Here is a 20,844-nt window from a genome sequence, read left to right as displayed (position 1 = left end):
GCTGTCTATCCATAGGATCCTTGAAAGAGGTAGGTAGATCCTCAAGCAAGCATAGTCTTATATTTGGCATAAGGAACAAAATACATATCTCACCAGCTCATCAAATGAATCAGGCACTGAGAAGGTAGAAAGCGGATTAGGAGGTGGGTTAAAAAACAAAAATACTATCAATTATGATCAAAGTTTGCTTGTTAGGAGTATGAGAATCATCCACCTCCAAAGGAATTAAAACCACCTTTAACAGTGCATGAATACGCTCAAACCTGAAGTTAAAAGGACAAAGTTCTGGGAGGAGGTCCTGAGTCTTTAATTACCAATTGTCAGAAGAGGAATTGTCAGATTCTACTGTACTCTGCTTTTCTTTTACTAAAGACTCCGGACCGATACTTTAAGAAAGTTTCTAAGAAGCAACAGACAAGAGGTCTACAGCAAGGGAAAGGATCATAACATGTAATATTTGAAATCAAAATGTAAATACTTTAGTTTTCACAAGAGGGCTGCAAAATATACCAAGCCCGAATAACTGTCACTTTGCTTCTCTCAAAGTTACTAAGCACAATATATTAATCATCAGTGATTGTATATATATATATATATATATATATATATATATATATATATATATATACACACACACACACATATATATATATATATATATATATACACACACACACATATATATATATATATATATATACACACACACACACATATATATATATATATATATATACACACAATTATGTATATATATATATATATATATATATATATATACACATACACAATTATATATATATATATATATATATATATATATATATATATATATATATATATATATATATATATCAAGATCCGCACTCACTGCACTTGTATCAATGTGTAGTTTATTGCTGTGATGTTTCAGAGCCAAACTACCCCTTCTTCAGGTTGGTCTGAAGAAGAGGCAGTTTGGCTCCGAAACGTCACAGCAATAAACTACACATTGATACAAGTCCAGTGAGTGCAGATCTTGCTTTATGTGGATTAATTTACTTTTCCAGACACCCTGGCAGTTGATTTTCTGAGATATGAGTGCAAATTCATCCTGGCTACACACACACACACACAATATATATATATATATATATATACACATACATACACACATACACTATATATACACACACACACACAACGGAAGTCTAGCACTCACTTGCAAGTACTCAGCTAAGATTAAAAGCAAAACTGGAAGAGTTAGTTACTGCATCTAGCCAAATGCAACAAGGCCAGGTAACACGTCAAGGTCTCTCCTAAAAGCTGGTTCCCTAATACAGCCAAACAATGCAAGCTCTCAATCAAACAAACTGGGAACAAGGGTTCACAGACTTACGTAATCACCCTAGACATAAAAAAGGAAATTTATGCTTACCTGATAAATTGATTTCTTCTAAGATACGACGAGTCTACAGATTCATCCTTTACTTGTGGGATATTATCCTCCTGCTAACAGGAAGTGGCAAAGAGCACCACAGCAGAGCTGTCTATATAGCTCCTCCCTTGACTCCACCCCCCAGTCATTCGACTGAAGGTATAGGAAGAAAAAGGAGAAACTAAAAGGTGCAGAGGTGACTGAAGTTTAAAACAAAAAAAATATAATCTGTCTTAAATTGACAGGGAGGGCCGTGGACTCGTATCTTAGAAGACATCAATTTATCAGGTAAGCATACATTTCCTTTTCTTATACAAGATACGACGAGTCCACGGATTCATCCTTTACTTGTGGGATACAATACAAAAGCTACAGGACACTGATGAACGGGAGGGACAAGACAGATACTAAACAGAAGGCACCACTGCTTGAAGAACTTTTCTCCCAAAAATAGCCTCAGAAGAAGCAAAGGTATCAAATCTGTAAAATTTGGAAAAGGTATGAAGAGAAGACCAAGTCGCAGCCTTACAAATCTGTTCAACATTAGCATCGTTTTTAAAAGCCCATGTGGAAGCCACCGCTCTAGTAGAATGAGCTGTAATTTTTTCAGGAGGCTTCTGTCCAGCAGTCTCGTATGCCAAACGGATGATGCTTTTCAGCCAAAAAGAGAGAGAGGTAGCCGTAGCTTTTTGACCCCTACGCTTTCCAGAAAAGACAACAAATGTTTGACGGAAATCCTTGGTCGCTTGTAAGTAAAACTTCAAGGCACGAACCACGTCCAAGTTATGTAACAGACGCTCCTTCTTAGGAGGAGGACTAGGACAGAGGAGGAACAACAATTTCCTGATTAATATTCTTATTTGAAACAACCTTAGGAAGGAATCCAGGTTTAGTGTGCAAAACCACCTTATCAGAATGGAATATAAGATAAGGCGAGTCACATTGTAACGCAGAAAGCTCAGAAACTCTTCGAGCAGAAGAGATAGCAACTAAAAACAGAACTTTCCAAGATAGAAGTTTAATATCTATGGAATGCATAGGTTCAAAAGGGACCCCTTGCAGAACATTTAGAACTAAATTCAAACTCCATGGCGGAGCAACAGGTTTAAACACAGGCTTGATTCTAACTAAAGCCTGACAAAACGACTGAATGTCTGGGACATCTGCCAGACGCTTGTGTAGTAAGATTGACAAAGCAGAAATCTATCCCTTTAAGGAATTAGCTGATAATCCCTTCTCCAATCATTCTTGGAAAAAGGACAAAATCCTAGGAATCCTGATCTTACTCCATGAGTAGCCCTTGGATTTGCACCAAGATATTTACGCCAGGCTTTCGAGCCTGAATCAAGGTATCAATGACCGACTCAGAGAATCCCCGCTTAGATAAAATCAAGCGTTCAATCTCCATGCAGTCAGTTGCAGAGAAATAAAATTTGGATGTTGGAACGGACCTTGAATAAGAAGGTCCTGTCTCAGTGGCAGTTTCCATGGTGGCAGAGATGACATTTCCACCAGATCTGCATACCAAGTCCTGCGTGGCCACGCAGGCACTATCAAGATTACCGAAGCCCTCTCCTGTTTGATTCTTGCAATCAGACGAGGTAGGAGAGGAAAAGGAGGAAACGCATAAGCCAGGTTGAACGACCAAGGTACTGCTAGAGCATCTATCAGTACTGCTTGAGGATCCCTTGATCTGGAAACGTAACAAAAAAGTTTGGCATTCTGACGAGATGCCATCAGATCCAATTCCGGTGTGCCCCATTGATGGACCAATGCCGCAAACACCTCCGGATGGAGCTCCCACTCCCCCGGATGAAAAAGGAGTTCTCCACTCCTGGGATATATATTGCTGATAGATGGCAAGAGTGAGTCTCTGCCCATCAAATTATTTTGGAAACCTCTATCATCACTAGATAACTCTTTGTTCCCCCTTGATGATTGATATAAGCTACAGTCGTGATATTGTCCGACTGGAATCTTATCAACTTGGCCGAAGCCAGCTGAGGCCATGCTTGAAGCGCATTGAATATCGCTCTCAGTTCCAGAATATTTATTGGTAGTAGGGACTCCTCCTGAGTCCACACACCCTGAGCCTTCAGGGAATTCCAGACTGCACCCCAGCCCAAGAGGCTGGCGTCCGTCATCACTATGACCCATGCTGGCCTGTGGAAGCACATTCCCTGGGACAGATGATCCTGTGACAACCACCAATGAAGAGAATCTCTGGTCTCTTGATCCAGATTTATCTGCGGAGATAAATCCGCATAATCCCCATTCCACTGTTTGAGCATGCACAGCTGCAGTGGTCTGAGATGTAGGCGAGCAAATGGAACTATGTCCATTGCCGCTACCATTAACCCAATGACCTCCATACACTGCGCCACTGATGGCCGAGGAATGGAGTGAAGTGCTCGGCAAGTAGTTAGAATCTTTGATTTTCTGACCTCCGTCAGAAAAATTTTCATGTCTACCGAGTCTATCAGAGTTCCTAGGAATGGAACTCTTGTCAGAGGAACTAGTGAACTCTTTTTTATGTTCACCTTCCACCCGTGAGATCTTAGAAAAGCCAACACAATGTCCGTGTGAGATTTGGCTAGATGGTAAGTTGACGCCTGAATCAAAATATCGTCCAGATAGGGCGCCACTGCTATGCCCCGCGGCCTTAGAACCGCCAGAAGGGACCCTAGCACTTTTGTGAAGATTCTGGGAGCTGTGGCCAACCCGAAAGGAAGGGCCACAAACTAGTAATGTTGGTCCAGGAAGGCAAACCTGAGGAACTGGTGATGATATTTGTGGATAGGAATGTGAAGATACACATCCTTCAAATCCACGGTGGTCATATATCGACCCTCCTGTATCATTGGTAAAATTGTTCGTATGGTCTCCATCTTGAACGATGGGACTCTGAGAAATTTGTTTAGACTTTTGAGATCTAAAATCGGTCTGAAGGTTCCCTCCTTTTTGGGAACCACGAACAGATTGTAGTAAAACCCCTGCCCTTGTTCTAATTTTGGAACTGGACAGATTACACCCATGGTATGTAGGTCTTCTACACAGCGTAAGAACGCCTCTCTTTTTGTCTGGTTTACAGACAAATGTGAAAGATGAAGTCTCCCTCTCTGGAGAGAATCCTTGAATTCTAACCGATTCCCCTTCGTGACAATTTCTAATGCCCAGGAGTCCTGAATGTCTCCTGCCCAAGCCTGAGCGAAGAGAGAAAGTCTTGCATCGGGGGCTGCCCCTTCATGCTGTCTTGGTAGCAGCAGCGGGCTTCTGGCCTGTTTACCTTTATTCCAGGTCTGGTTAGGTCTCCAGACTGACTTGGATTGTGCAAAGTTCCCCTCCTGCTTGGAGGTGGATGAGTTAGTAGAGGGACCGCCTTTAAAGTTTCGAAAGGAAAGAAAATTATTCTGTTTGGTCCTCATTTTAACCGTCTTGTCCTGAGGAAGGGCATGACCTTTACCTCCAGTAATGCCAGAAATGATCTCCTTTAGTTATGGCCCGAATAGGGTCTTACCCTTAAAGGGAATAGCTAAAAGCTTGGATTTAGATGACCCATCAGCAGACCAAGACTTAAGCCATAACACTCTACGCGCTAAAATGGCAAAGCCTGCATTCTTTGCCGCTAATTTAGCCATTTGGAAAGCGACATCTGTAATAAAAGAATTAGCTAGCTTGAGAGCCTTAATTCTATCCAAAATATCATCTAATGGGGTCTCAACCTTGAGACTCCTCTAGAGCCTCAAACCAAAAAGCTGCTGCAGTAGTTACTGGTACAATGCACGCTATAGGTTGTAGAAGAAAACCCTGATGAATAAACTATTTCTTTAGATGCCCCTCTAATTTTTTATCCATAGGAACTTTGAAAGCACAACTGTCCTCAATAGGTATAGTTGTACGCTTAGCCAGGGTAGAAATAGCTCCCTCCACCTTAGGGACCGTCTGCCACGAATCCCGAATGGTGTCAGATATGGGAAACATTTTCTTAAAAGGATGGGGAGAGAACGGAATGCCTGGTCTATCCCATTCTTTAGTGACAATGTCCGAAATTCTGCTAGGCACTGGAAAAACATTAGTGTAAGTAGGTACCTCTAGATATTTATCCATTTTACACAGTTTCTCTGGTGGAATGACAATAGGGTCACAATCATCCAGAGTCGCTAAAACCTCCCTGAGCAACAAGCAGAGGTATTCAAGCTTAAACTTAAAGGCCGTCACATCTGAGTCTGTTTGAGGGAACATCTTTCCTGAATCGGAAAGCTCTCCCTCAGACAGCAAGTCCCCAAATCAGAACACTGTGAGGGTACATCGGAGATGGCCAATAAAGCATCAGAGGGCTCAGTATTTACTCTAAAACCTGACCTGCTGCGCTTACCGTGTAAACCTGGCAGTTTAGATAATACCTCTGTAAGGGTAGTAGACATAACTGCAGCCATATCTTGCAGAGTGAAAGAATTAGACGCACTAGAAGTACTTGGCGTCGCTTGGGCGGGCTTTAAAGGTTGTGACACTTGGGGAGAAACAGATGGCATAACCTGATTCTCTTCTGACTGAGAATCATCCTGAGACATACTTTTACCAGCTAAAATATGTTCGTTGCAATGTAGGGCCCCCTTTCAGTACATGAGGGACACATTTGAAGTGGGGGTTCCACAATGGCTTCTAAACACATGGAACATTGGCTTTCCTTAATGTCAGACATGTTAAAACAGGCTAGCAATGACCACAAACAGGCTTGAAATCACTTTATTTAGTGAAAAAAATCATCTGAAAAAACAGTACTGCGCCTTTAAAGGGACAGTCTACACCAGAATTTTTATTGTTTTAAAAGATAGATAATTCCTTTATTACCCATTTCCCAGTTTTGCATAACCAACACAGTTATAATAATATACTTTTAACCTCTGTGATTATCTTGTATCTAAGCCTCTGCAAACTGCCCCTTTTTTCAGTTCTTTTGACAGACTTGCAGTCTAGCCAATCAGTGTCTGCTCCCAGATAACTTCTCGTGCACGAGCACAGTGTTATCTATATGAAATACGTGAACTAACACCCTCTAGTGGTGAAAAACTGTTAAAATGCAATCTGAAAGAGGTGGGCTTCAAGGTCTAAGAAATTAGCATATGAACCTCCTAGGTTAAGCTTTCATCTAAGAATACCAAGAGAACAAAGCAAAATTGGTGATAAAAGTAAATTGGAAAATTGTTTAAAATTACATGCTCTATCTGAATCATGAAAGTTTATTTTGGCCTAGACTGTCCCTTTAAGAGAAAAAAAGCATACAATTTTTCCAAAACTGCTTTAAAATGATAAAATTATCTCAATTTTATTATATATGTATCCTAACTTGCCAGCTAAGATTGCACCACAAGAAAACAGAATTTATGTTTACCTGATAAATTACTTTCTCCAACGGTGTGTCCGGTCCACGGCGTCATCCTTACTTGTGGGATATTCTCTTCCCCAACAGGAAATGGCAAAGAGCCCAGCAAAGCTGGTCACATGATCCCTCCTAGGCTCCGCCTACCCCAGTCATTCGACCGACGTTAAGGAGGAATATTTGCATAGGAGAAACCATATGTTACCGTGGTGACTGTAGTTAAAGAAAATAAATTATCAGACCTGATTAAAAAAAACCAGGGCGGGCCGTGGGCCGGACACACCGTTGGAGAAAGTAATTTATCAGGTAAACATAAATTCTGTTTTCTCCAACATAGGTGTGTCCGGTCCACGGCGTCATCCTTACTTGTGGGAACCAATACCAAAGCTTTAGGACACGGATGAAGGGAGGGAGCAAATCAGGTCACCTAAATGGAAGGCACCACGGCTTGCAAAACCTTTCTCCCAAAAATAGCCTCAGAAGAAGCAAAAGTATCAAATTTGTAAAATTTAGAAAAAGTGTGCAGTGAAGACCAAGTCGCTGCCTTACATATCTGATCAACAGAAGCCTCGTTCTTGAAGGCCCATGTGGAAGCCACAGCCCTAGTGGAGTGAGCTGTGATTCTTTCAGGAGGCTGCCGTCCGGCAGTCTCATAAGCCAATCGGATAATGCTTTTAATCCAGAAGGAGAGAGAGGAAGAAGTTGCTTTTTGACCTCTCCGTTTACCAGAATAAACAACAAACAAAGACAAAGTTTGTCTGAAATCCTTAGTAGCTGCTAAGTAAAATTTGAGAGCACGAACTACATCCAAGTTGTGCAACAAACGTTCCTTCTTTGAAACTGGATTAGGACACAAAGAAGGCACAACTATCTCCTGGTTAATGTTTTTGTTAGAAACAACTTTTGGAAGAAAACCAGGTTTAGTACGCAAAACCACCTTATCTGCATGGAACACCAGATAAGGAGAAGAACACTGCAGAGCAGATAATTCTGAAACTCTTCTAGCAGAAGAAATTGCAACCAAAAACAAAACTTTCCAAGATAATAACTTAATATCAACGGAATGTAAGGGTTCAAACGGAACCCCCTGAAGAACTGAAAGAACTAGGTTGAGACTCCAAGGAGGAGTCAAAATTTTGTAAACAGGCTTGATTCTAACCAGAGCCTGAACAAAGGCTAGAACATCTGGCACAGCTGCCAGCTTTTTGTGAAGTAACACAGACAAGGCAGAAATCTGTCCCATCAAGGAACTTGCAGATAATCCTTTTTCCAATCCTTCTCGAAGGAAGGATAGACTCTTAGGAATCTTAACCTTGTCCCAAGGGAATCCTGCAGATTCACACCAACAGATATACCAAATTATGTGGTAATTTTTCTGGTTACAGGCTTTCAGGCCTGAACAAGAGTATTAATAACAGAATCTGAGAACCCTCGCTTTGATAAGATCAAGCGTTCAATCTCCAAGCAGTCAGCTGGAGTGGGTCGAACGGACCTAGAACAAGAAGGTCTCGTCTCAAAGGTAGCTTCCATGGTGGAGCCGATGACATATTCACCAGATCTGCATACCAAGTCCTGCGTGGCCACGCAGGAGCTATCAAAATCACCGACGCCCTCTCCTGATTGATCCTGGCTACCAGCCTGGGGATGAGAGGAAACGGCGGGAACACATAAGCTAGTTTGAAGGTCCAAGGTGCTACTAGTGCATCCACTAGAGCCGCCTTGGGATCCCTGGATCTGTACCCGTAGTAAGGAACTCTGAAGTTCTGACGAGAGGCCATCAGATCCATGTCTGGAATGCCCCACGGTTGAGTGACTTGGGCAAAGATTTCCGGATGGAGTTCCCACTCCCCCGGATGCAATGTCTGACGACTCAGAAAATCCGCTTCCCAATTTTCCACTCCTGGGATGTGGATAGCAGACAGGTGGCAGGAGTGAGACTCCGCCCATAGAATGATTTTGGTCACTTCTTCCATCGCTAGGGAACTCCTTGTTCCCCCCTGATGGTTGATGTATGAACTTGGCCCTCGCTAGCTGAGGCCAAGCTTTGAGAGCATTGGATATCGCTCTCAGCTCCAGAATATTTATCGGTAGAAGAGATTCTACCCGAGACCAAAGACCCTGAGCTTTCAGGGATCCCCAGACCGCGCCCCAGCCCATCAGACTGGCGTCGGTCGTGACAATGACCCACTCTGGTCTGCGGAAGGTCATCCCTTGTGACAGGTTGTCCAGGGACAGCCACCAACGGAATGAGTCTCTGGTCCTCTGATTTACTTGTATCTTCGGAGACAAGTCTGAATAGTCCCCATTCCACTGACTGAGCATGAACAGTTGTAATGGTCTTAGATGAATGCGCACAAAAGGAACTATGTCCATTGCCGCTACCATCAAACCTATCACTTCCATGCACTGCGCTATGGAAGGAAGAGGAACGGAATGAAGTATCCGACAAGAGTCTAGAAGTTTTGTTTTTCTGGCTTCTGTCAGAAAAATCCTCATTTCTAAGGAGTCTATTATAGTTCCCAAGAAGGGAACCATCGTTGACGGAGATAGAGAACTCTTTTCCACGTTCACTTTCCATCCGTGAGATCTGAGAAAGGCCAGGACAATGTCCGTGTGAGCCTTTACTTGAGGAAGGGACGACGCTCGAATCAGAATGTCGTCCAAGTAAGGTACTACAGCAATGCCCCTTGGTCTTAGCACCGCCAGAAGGGACCCTAGTACCTATGAGAAAATCCTAGGAGCAGTGGCTAATCCGAAAGAAAACGCCACGAACTGGAAATGCTTGTCCAGGAATTCAAACCTTAGGAACCGATGATGTTCCTTGTGGATAGGAATATGTAGATACGCATCCTTGAAATCCACCTTGGTCATGAATTGACCTTCCTGGATGGAAGGAAGAAGTGTTCGAATGGTTTCCATCTTGAACGATGGAACCTTGAGAAACTTGTTCAAGATCTTGAGATCTAAGATTGGTCTGAACGTTCCCTCTTTTTTGGGAACTATGAACAGATTGGAGTAGAACCCCATCCCTAGTTCTCCTAATGGAACAGGATGAATCACTCCCATTTTTAGCAGGTCTTCTACCCAATGTAAGAATGCCTGTCTTCTTATGTGGTCTGAAGACAACTGAGACCTGTGGAACCTCCCCCTTGGAGGAAGCCCCTTGAACTCCAGAGAATAACCTTGGGAGACTATTTCTAGCGCCCAAGGATCCAGAACATCTCTTGCCCCAGCCTGAGCGAAGAGAGAGAGTCTGCCCCCCACCAGATCCGGTCCCGGATCGGGGGCCCGCATTTCATGCTGTCTTGGTAGCAGTGGCAGGTTTCCTGGCCTGCTTTCCTTTGTACAACGGCAAAGAGAATGACTGGGGTAGGCGGAGCCTAGGAGGGATCATGTGACCAGCTTTGCTGGGCTCTTTGCCATTTCCTGTTGGGGAAGAGAATATCCCACAAGTAAGGATGACGCCGTGGACCGGACACACCTATGTTGGAGAAAAGGAATACTTAACCCTTATGTACAAAAACGTTACACAAAAAAACGTTATGATTAACCAAAAAAAACCCTGCACCTCGCCACAGCCCTGCTGTGGCGCCTACCTGCCCTCAGGGGTCTGCAAAATCAGTTTAACCCTTCAATTAGGCCCAAACTTTCCTGAGAGGCCCACCGGAGCTGGAGCTTGCTGCTTGCATGGGGAATACAACTGCGCAACTGAGGCGCGAAAATAGGCCCCGCCCATCTACCTTGATGTCTCACAGCCTTGCAAAAGAACCGCTACAGCGGTCTAAAAACCTAGCCATGTGGGTTCATATACCCAGGTCTAACAGAAGCCATGTGCACCCTCCATTGCCATTATAAATAAAAACGTTTGTCACAAAAAAACAGAATTTATGCTTACCTGATAAATTACTTTCTTCAACGGTGTGTCCGGTCCATGGCGTCATCCTTACTTGTGGGATATTCTCTTCCCCAACAGGAAATGGCAAAGAGCCCAGCAAAGCTGGTCACATGATCCCTCCTAGGCTCCGCCTACCCCAGTCATTCGACCGACGTAAAGGAGGAATATGCATAGGAGAAATCATATGATACCGTGGTGACTGTAGTTAGAGAAAATAATTCATCAGACCTGATTAAAAAAACCAGGGCGGGCCGTGGACCGGACACACCGTTGGAGAAAGTAATTTATCAGGTAAGCATAAATTCTGTTTTCTCCAACATAGGTGTGTCCGGTCCACGGCGTCATCCTTACTTGTGGGAACCAATACCAAAGCTTTAGGACACGGATGATGGGAGGGAGCAAATCAGGTCACCTAGATGGAAGACACCACGGCTTGCAAAACCTTTCTCCCAAAAATAGCCTCAGAAGAAGCAAAAGTATCAAATTTGTAAAATTTGGTAAAAGTGTGCAGTGAAGACCAAGTCGCTGCCTTACATATCTGATCAACAGAAGCCTCGTTCTTGAAGGCCCATGTGGAAGCCACAGCCCTAGTGGAGTGAGCTGTGATTCTTTCAGGAGGCTGCCGTCCGGCAGTCTCATAAGCCAATCGGATGATGCTTTTAAGCCAAAAAGAGAGAGAGAGGTAGAAGTTGCTTTTTGACCTCTCCTTTTACCAGAATAAACAACAAACAAAGAAGATGTTTGTCTGAAATCCTTTGTAGCCTCTAAATAGAATTTTAGAGCACGAACTACATCCAAATTGTGTAACAAACGTTCCTTCTTTGAAACTGGATTCGGACACAAAGAAGGCACAACTATCTCCTGGTTGATGTTTTTGTTAGAAACAACTTTCGGAAGAAAACCAGGTTTAGTACGCAAAACCACCTTATCTGCATGGAACACCAGATAAGGAGGAGAACCCTGCAGAGCAGATAACTCTGAAACTCTTCTAGCAGAAGAAATTGCAACCAAAAACAAATCTTTCCAAGATAGTAACTTAATATCTACGGAATGTAAGGGTTCAAACGGAACCCCTTGAAGAACTGAAAGAACTAAATTGAGACTCCAAGGAGGAGTCAAAGGTTTGTAAACAGGCTTGATTCTAACCAGAGCCTGAACAAAAGCTTGAACATCTGGCACAGCCGCAAGTTTTTTGTGAAGTAAAACAGATAAAGCAGAAATCTGTCCCTTCAAAGAACTTGCAGATAATCCTTTCTCCAAACCCTCTTGTAGAAAGGATAGAATCTTAGGAATTTTTATCTTGTTCCATGGGAATCCTTTAGATTCACACCAACAGATATATTTTTTCCATATTTTATGGTAAATTTTCCTAGTTACAGGCTTTCTAGCCTGGACAAGAGTATCAATGACAGAATCTGAAAACCCACGCTTTGATAAAATCAAGCGTTCAATCTCCAAGCAGTCAGTTGGAGTGAAGCCAGATTCGGATGTTCGAATGGACCTTGAACAAGAAGGTCCTGTCTCAAAGGTAGCTTCCATGGTGGAGCCGATGACATATTCACCAGGTCTGCATACCAAGTTCTGCGTGGCCACGCAGGAGCTATCAAGATCACCGAAGCCCTCTCCTGATTGATCCTGGCTACCAGCCTGGGAATGAGAGGGAACGGTGGGAATACATAAGCTAGGTTGAAGGTCCAAGGCACTATCAGTGCATCTACTAGAGTCGCCCTGGGATCCCTGGATCTGGACCCGTAGCAAGGAACCTTGAAGTTCTGACGAGACGCCATCAGGTCGATGTCTGGAATGCCCCATAATTGAGTTATTTGGGCAAAGATTTCCGGATGGAGTTCCCACTCCCCCGGATGGAAAGTCTGACGACTCAGAAAATCCGCTTCCCAATTTTCCACTCCTGGGATGTGGATTGCAGACAAGTGGCAGGAGTGATTCTCCGCCCATTGAATTATTTTGGTCACTTCCTCCATCGCCAGGGAACTCCTTGTTCCCCCCTGATGGTTGATATATGCAACAGTCGTCATGTTGTCTGATTGAAACCTTATGAATTTGGCCTTTGCTAGTTGAGGCCAAGCTTTGAGAGCATTGAATATCGCTTTCAGTTCCAGAATGTTTATCGGGAGAAGAGATTCTTCCCGAGACCATAGACCCTGAGCTTTCAGGGGTTCCCAGACCGCGCCCCAGCCGACCAGACTGGCGTCGGTCGTGACAATGACCCACTCTGGTCTGCGGAAGCTCATTCCCTGTGACAGGTTGTCCAGGTTCAGCCACCAACGGAGTGAATCTCTGGTTCTTTGATCTACTTGGATCGTCGGAGACAAGTCTGTATAATCCCCATTCCACTGTCTGAGCATGCACAGTTGTAATGGTCTTAGATGAATTCGTGCAAAAGGAACTATGTCCATTGCCGCAACCATCAAACCTATTACTTCCATGCACTGCGCTATGGAAGGAAGAAGAACAGAATGAAGTACTTGACAAGAGCTTAGAAGTTTTGATTTTCTGGCCTCTGTCAGAAAAATCTTCATTTCTAAGGAGTCTATTATTGTTCCCAAGAAGGGAACTCTTGTTGACGGGGACAGAGAACTTTTTTCTATGTTCACTTTCCACCCGTGAGATCTGAGAAAGGCTAGGACAATGTCCGTATGAGCCTTTGCTTTTGACAGAGACGACGCTTGAATCAGTATGTCGTCCAAGTAAGGTACTACTGCAATGCCCCTTGGTCTTAGCACCGCTAGAAGGGACCCTAGTACCTTTGTGAAAATCCTTGGAGCAGTGGCTAATCCGAATGGAAGTGCCACAAACTGGTAATGCTTGTCCAGAAAAGCGAACCTTAGGAACCGATGATGTTCCTTGTGGATAGGAATATGTAGATACGCATCCTTTAAATCCACCGTGGTCATGAATTGACCTTCCTGGATGGTAGGAAGAATTGTTCGAATGGTTTCCATCTTGAACGATGGAACCCTGAGAAATTTGTTTAGAATCTTGAGATCTAAAATTGGTCTGAATGTTCCTTCTTTTTTGGGAACTATGAACAGATTTGAGTAAAACCCCATCCCTTGTTCTCCTAATGGAACAGGATGAATCACTCCCATTCTTAACAAGTCTTCTACACAATGTAAGAATGCCTGTCTTTTTATTTGGTTTGAAGACAATTGAGACCTGTGGAACCTCCCCCTTGGGGGTAGTTCCTTGAATTCCAGGAGATAACCTTGAGAAACTATTTCTAGCGCCCAAGGATCCTGAACATCTCTTGCCCAAGCCTGAGCAAAGAGAGAGAGTCTGCCCCCCACCAGATCCGGTCCCGGATCGGGGGCCAACACTTCATGCTGTTTTAGTAGCAATGGCAGGTTTCTTGGCCTGCTTACCCTTGTTCCAGCCATGCATCGGTCTCCAGGCTGGTTTGGTTTGAGAACTATTACCCTCTTGCTTAGAGGGTGTAGAATTTGAGGCTGGTCCGTTTCTGCGAAAGGGACAAAAATTTGGCTTATTTTTAGCCTTAAAAGACCTATCCTGAGGAAGGGCGTGGCCCTTTCCCCCAGTGATGTCTGAAATAATCTCTTTCAAGTCAGGGCCAAACAGCGTTTTACCCTTGAAAGGGATGTTAAGCAATTTGTTCTTGGAGGACACATCCGCTGACCAAGACTTTAGCCAAAGCGCTCTGCGCGCCACAATAGCAAAACCAGAATTTTTCGCCGCTAATCTAGCTAATTGCAAAGTGGCGTCTAAGATAAAAGAGTTAGCCAATTTAAGTGCTTGAACTCTGTCCATAACCTCCTCATACGAAGATTCTTTATTGAGCGACTTTTCTAGTTCTTCGAACCAGAAACACGCTGCTGTAGTGACAGGAACAATGCATGAAATTGGTTGTAGAAGGTAACCTTGCTGAACAAACATCTTTTTAAGCAAACCCTCTAATTTTTTATCCATAGGATCTTGGAAAGCCCAACTATCTTCTATAGGGATAGTAGTGCGTTTGTTTAGAGTAGAAACCGCCCCCTCGACCTTGGGGACTGTCTGCCATAAGTCCTTTCTGGGGTCGACCATAGGAAATAATTTCTTAAATATAGGGGGAGGAACAAAAGGTATGCCGGGCCTTTCCCATTCCTTATTTACAATGTCCGCCACCCGCTTGGGTATAGGAAAAGCATCGGGGGGCACCGGGACCTCTAGGAACTTGTCCATCTTACATAATTTCTCTGGAATGACCAAAGTGTCACAATCATCCAGAGTAGATAACACCTCCTTAAGCAGAGCGCGGAGATGTTCTAATTTAAATTTAAAAGTAATAACATCAGGTTCAGCTTGTTGAGAAATTTTTCCTGAATCTGAAATTTCTCCCTCAGACAAAACCTCCCTCCTGGCCCCTTCAGATTGGTGTGAGGGTATGTCAGAACCATTATCATCAGCGTCCTCATGCTCTTCAGTATCTAAAACAGAGCAATCGCGCTTTCTCTGATAAGTGGGCATTTTGGACAAAATGTTTTTAATAGAATTATCCATTACAGCCGTTAATTGTTGCATAGTAAGAAGGATTGGCACACTAGATGTACTAGGGGCCTCTTGTGTGGGCAAGACTGGTGTAGACACAGAAGGGGATGATGCAGTACCATGCTTACTCCCCTCGCTTGAGGAATCATCTTGGGCAACATCATTATTAGTGGCATCATTGTCCCTACTTTGTTTGGACACTATGTCACATTCATCACATATATTTAAATGGGGAGGAACCTTGGCTTTCAAACATACAGAACATCGTCTATCTGATGGTTCAGACACGTTAACAGGCATAAACTTGATAACAAAGCACAAAAAACGTTTTAAAATAAAACCGTTACTGTCACTTTAAATTTTAAACTGAACACACTTTATTACTGAATATGTGAAAAAGTATGAAGGAATTGTTCAAAATTCACCAAAATTTCACCACAGTGTCTTAAAGCCTTAAAAGTATTGCACACCACATTTGATAGCTTTAACTCTTAAAATAACGGAACCGGAGCCGTTTTTACATTTAACCCCTATACAGTCCCTGGTATCTGCTTTGCTGAGACCCAACCAAGCCCAGAGGGGAATACGATACCAAATGACGCCTTCAATAAGCTTTTTCAGTGGTTCTTAGCTCCTCACACATGCATCTGCATGCCTTGCTTTCCAAAAACAACTGCGCATTAGTGGCGCGAAAATGAGGCTCTGCCTATGACTAGAAAAGGCCCCCAGTGAAAAAGGTGTCCAATACAGTGCCTGCCGTTTTTTTAATACATCCCCAAGATTAAAAGAACTATTTATAGTTATAATCCACTAAATATACTTATAAAGTAATCGTTTTAGCCCAGAAAAATGTCTACCAGTCTTTAAAGCCCTTGTGAAGCCCTTTATTCTTATACTAAACTAAGAAAATGGCTTACCGGTTCCCATAGGGAAAATGACAGCTTCCAGCATTACCAAGTCTTGTTAGAAATGTGTCATACCTCAAGCAGCAAAGTCTGCCCACTGTTTCCCCCAACTGAAGTTAATTCATCTTAACAGTCCTGTGTGGAAACAGCCATCGATTTTAGTAACGGTTGCTAAAATCATTTTCCTCTTACAAACAGAAATCTTCATCTCTTTTCTGTTTCAGAGTAAATAGTACATACCAGCACTATTTTAAAATAACAAACTCTTGATTGAAGAATAAAAACTACATTTAAACACCAAAAAACTCTTAACCATCTCCGTGGAGATGTTGCCTGTGCAACGGCAAAGAGAATGACTGGGGTAGGCGGAGCCTAGGAGGGATCATGTGACCAGCTTTGCTGGGCTCTTTGCCATTTCCTGTTGGGGAAGAGAATATCCCACAAGTAAGGATGACGCCGTGGACCGGACACACCTATGTTGGAGAAACGTTAATTTACCTCCCAACATTGAATCGTTTGCCCACAAACATTATGTCATCAGTGTCAACCACTTTTACAGCCCAACATACAGGTCCAGTAATACCCTTCTCTTTCACATTAGGATTACTGCTTATCCCTTCCCTCATGGGGATACGGTCAGCCAATTCTGAAATAACACAGTCTCTCCAGAAAAAAAAGGACTGAACATACCTCAATGCTTGTAGAATGAAAAACGTTCCTCACACTGAAGTTTCTTAAGTACTCCTCAGCCATTATGTGGGAACTACTCTGGATCTTAGTAGCAACTGCTAAGATCATCAGTCTCCAGGCAGAAATCTTCATCCATCTGCTGCCTGGGAAAAAATAGCACTCACCGGTACAATTTAAAACAAAAAAAAGTCTTGCTTGAAGAAAATAAAAACTAACATTTTATCACCTCTTTCACTTTACCCTTCCTATTACTTAGTATAGGCAAAGAGAATGACTAGGGGTGGAGTCAAGGGAGGAGCTATATAGACAGCTCTGCTGTGGTGCTCTTTGCCACTTTCTGTTAGCAGGAGGATAATATCCCACAAGTAAAGGATGAATCCGTGGACACGTTGTATCTTGTAGAAGAAAAATCCTATATATATTTATATACATATACACATACATTTGTTTAACTTTTAATTTAAAGTAAGCTTTTTCACAGTGCCTTTAAATAGATTAACCTAGAAAACTTGGTTTGAAACCATATTACAACACAGGTCGATATCCACAAACCACACACAAAAAGGAATATAAAATGGGATTCCAAATGGGTGGCTTAACTCTTGCAGTAATGAGCATTCTGTAAAAAGAGGGGCTATACATTCTATCCCAATCTGTGCAGGGTAAAAACTTCAGCCTATCATTCTACAAAATCGTAGACATTGAGCTTAAAGGGATACTAAAGCAAAAATATTTAATGATTCAGATAGAGCATGACATTTTAAACAACTTTCTAATTTACTCCTATTATCAATTTTTCTTCGTTCTCTTGCGAAATTATTTAAAAAAGAAAGCATCTAAGCTAAGGAGGCAGCCAATTTTTGGTTCAGGAACCTGGACAGTACTTGTTTAATGGTGACTGAAATTTAGCAACCAATCGGCAAGAACAACCCAGGTTGTGAACAAAAAATGGTCCGGCTTCTAAACTTACATTCTTGCTTTTCAAATAAAGATAGCAAGAAAATGAAGAAATGATTATAGGAGTAAATTAGAAAGTTGATTAAGATTGAATGCTCTGAGTCATTAGAGAAAACATTTGGGCTCAGTGTCCCCAGAAATGCACCTCAGATTAGTTAGAAGCATTTTAGCTATATACTTTTATAGCTACAATGTATGTAGTAAAATATATCACCAATTAATTCACTAGTGTGGCTATTTGTCTGCAGCCACTCACAATAGGGGATAGTTGAATCTTTGCAATAGGTTAACTGCATACATTAAAACTGAGAATTTAAAGTTTTTTTTGTTTTGTTTAATAAAAAGCAATTTTTACCTTTTCAAAATCCTGGCTGTTAATTTCATGTAACCAGCTGAGATGCTCATGGGACTGTAAGAAAGAAGCCAGCTGACTATGTTGAGAAATAGGCTGAGACAACAGTTTCCCACGCTTTCCTTTCTCCAGATACCAGCGAAACAAGAAATCTGAAAAATTCTAAAGCCACAAAATCTATTAAGAAGGATGCAGTACTGCAAATGCTAGTTTATAAGTGTATATATAAAAAAATATCACTATAGTTTACCAGTCAAGGGTTTAAAGTTACTAGCCCAGAGGTAGCAAGTTACAAGTCAACTCAATGTTAAAGACAGGAAAAAAATAAAATGTATGCTTACCTGATAAATTTAATATCATGGTGGTGAGAGTCCACAATCCATTACTCCTGGGAATTACTCTTCCCTAACACTAGGAATAGGCAAAGATTCCCAAACCTCAGCGCTATAAAACCTCTCCCATCTCACAGGTACCTCAGTCTAATGTATAGCCAAGGAAAAAGAGGTAAGAAAAAAACATAAGAAAAAAAAAAAGGAAGGAAAAAAGGTGTGTTTAAAAAAAAAAAAAAAACAACCAAAAAAAACAGACAGGGTGGGGTCTTGTGGACTCTCACCACCATGAAAGAAATTAATTTATCAAGTAAGCATAAATTAGGTTCTTTTATACAGGTGGTAAGAGTCCACAATTCATTACTCCTGGAAACTAATACCCATGTTGTGGAGTCCCAGAGTAATGAGTCAAAGAGCGGGATTAAAAAAACTCCAACAACTTATGTTTCACTGAAGATCTAAATCCACAGCCCCACAAGAACCCACAAATAGCATGTTTCCTTTTCTTTAACCCCTAGACGCCGTTAGGAAGTTTCATACTGTCCTAAAAGCACTGGGGCTTAAACACCTTTAGGACAGATTGGAACATCCTAACTTGTGCTGCATTCTGGAAACAAACTGCAGTTTATCCGACTGGGGATGTGCCTAGCAACACAGGCAATTCCCCAGGAGCCCACCGGCGTAATTGTTTTAAGCACATAATCGTGCTTTATGTTTATTTCCTTTTTTTTTTGTTTACTACACAAACTTGGATGGATTGGTCTGCCCTCAGCACTTAATGCACTAAAAATGTAAACAACAGGCAAAAATAAATTAAGCTGAGTCAACTGCCTGAAGGACTTTCTTACCAAAGGCTGCCTCAGAAGAAGCAAAAACATAAAAATGGTAGACTTTTTAGTAAAAGCATGCAAAGAAGACCAAGTAGCTGCCTTGCAAATTTGGTCAACAGAAGCCTCATTCTTGAAAGTCCAAGTAGTGGAATGTGATCTTGTAGAATGAGCAGTAATCCGTTTCGATAAGGCTGACCTGCCTCTAAATAAGTTTTATGAAACCAAAGTTTCAACCAAGAGGCTTAAGAAAAAGCAGAAACTTTCTATCCCTTTCCTAGAACCAGAAAAGTTAAAGAGGCACAGAACCCAAATTTTTTCTTTTGTTATTCAGATAGAGCATGCAATTTTAAGCAACTTTCTAATTTACTCCCATGATCAATTTTTTTCATTCTCTTGCTATCTTTATTTGAAAAGCAAGAATGTAAGTTTAGAAGAGGGACCATTTTTGGTTCACAACCTGGGTTGTGCTTGCTGATTGGTGGCTAAATGCACCCACCAATAAACAAGGAGTAAATTAGAATGTTGCTTAAAATTGAATGCTCTATCTGAATCAGGAAAAAAAATTGGATTGAGTATCCTTTTAAACTAGAAGTTTGTCTGAAATCCTCAGTAGCATAAATATAATACTTTAATGCTCTAACATCCAAATTATGCAAAGATATCTCAAGCATTCTTGGGATAGGTCATAAAGAAGAGAAAACAATTCTTAAGACAGCCTTTTCTTATGAAAGATAAGAAGAGTCACAAGAAAGAGCAGACAATTCCAAAACTCTTCTAGCAGTATAGATAGCCAAAAGAAAAAATACCTTCCAAGTAAGAAGCTGAATGTCCATTTTATTCAAAAGGGGAAGCCTGTGAAACCTTTAACACAAAGTTAAGACTCCAGGAATGAGAAATTGGTTTGAACACAGGCTTAATTTGTGCCAAACCTGAACAAAACCATGAAGGTCAGAAAGATTAGCAATCTTGCTATGAAACAAAACTGAAAGAGTAGAAATCTACAATTTGAGAGAAATAACAGATAGGCCCTTATGTAAACCATCCTGTAAGAACTGCAAAACTCTAGGAATTCTGAAAAAATGCCAGCAAAAGCCATGATCTATACACCAAACATTATCCAGACTTTGTGATAAATCTTCATAATCAGTTTTACAAGCCTGGATTAAAGTTTTAATCACTGAATCTGAGAAACCTCTATTTTTAGTTTTTAAACGTTCATGTCATCAAGCTTAGAGATCCGGATGGAAAAATGGACCTTTAGACAGAGGGTCTGGTCAAAGTGGAAGAACCCAGGGAGGACAACTCACAAATCATGTGAGGGCAAGCAGGATTACTGACAATTTCAGCTCTTGAGGAATGGAAAACTTACTCCCTACAAAAAACAGGCCCTCAACATAGACTGAAAGCCCCTCCAGTGGAGGCAAGGACAAGACTGAAGTACCTGTGAGGTGTAAGGGTTTTTATAGAGATTTTGGTTATTGAATATTTGCCTCATCCTAGTGGTAGGGAAGAGTAATTCCCATGAGTAATGAATTGTGGACTCTCACCACCTGTATAAAAGAAAACTCAATTTATTTCATTGT

General features: G+C 41.9%; 1 protein-coding gene across 1 annotated transcript in view; it reads right to left on the bottom strand.

The window, feature by feature from the left end:
• Positions 1–20,844, bottom strand: part of NUP133 (nucleoporin 133) — a 750,179-nt gene that overhangs the window by 215,903 nt on the left and 513,432 nt on the right. The window contains exon 19 of the mRNA XM_053712280.1: positions 18,106–18,264. Coding sequence (XP_053568255.1) covers positions 18,106–18,264 — 159 coding nt within the window. The remainder of the gene's footprint in view (positions 1–18,105; positions 18,265–20,844) is intronic.

This window comes from Bombina bombina, chromosome 4 (genome assembly GCF_027579735.1).
Source record: "Bombina bombina isolate aBomBom1 chromosome 4, aBomBom1.pri, whole genome shotgun sequence".
Lineage (NCBI taxonomy): Eukaryota > Metazoa > Chordata > Amphibia > Anura > Bombinatoridae > Bombina > Bombina bombina.
The sequence above is the reverse complement of the archived record's forward strand: the minus strand, read 5'-3'. Positions and strand labels throughout refer to the sequence as shown.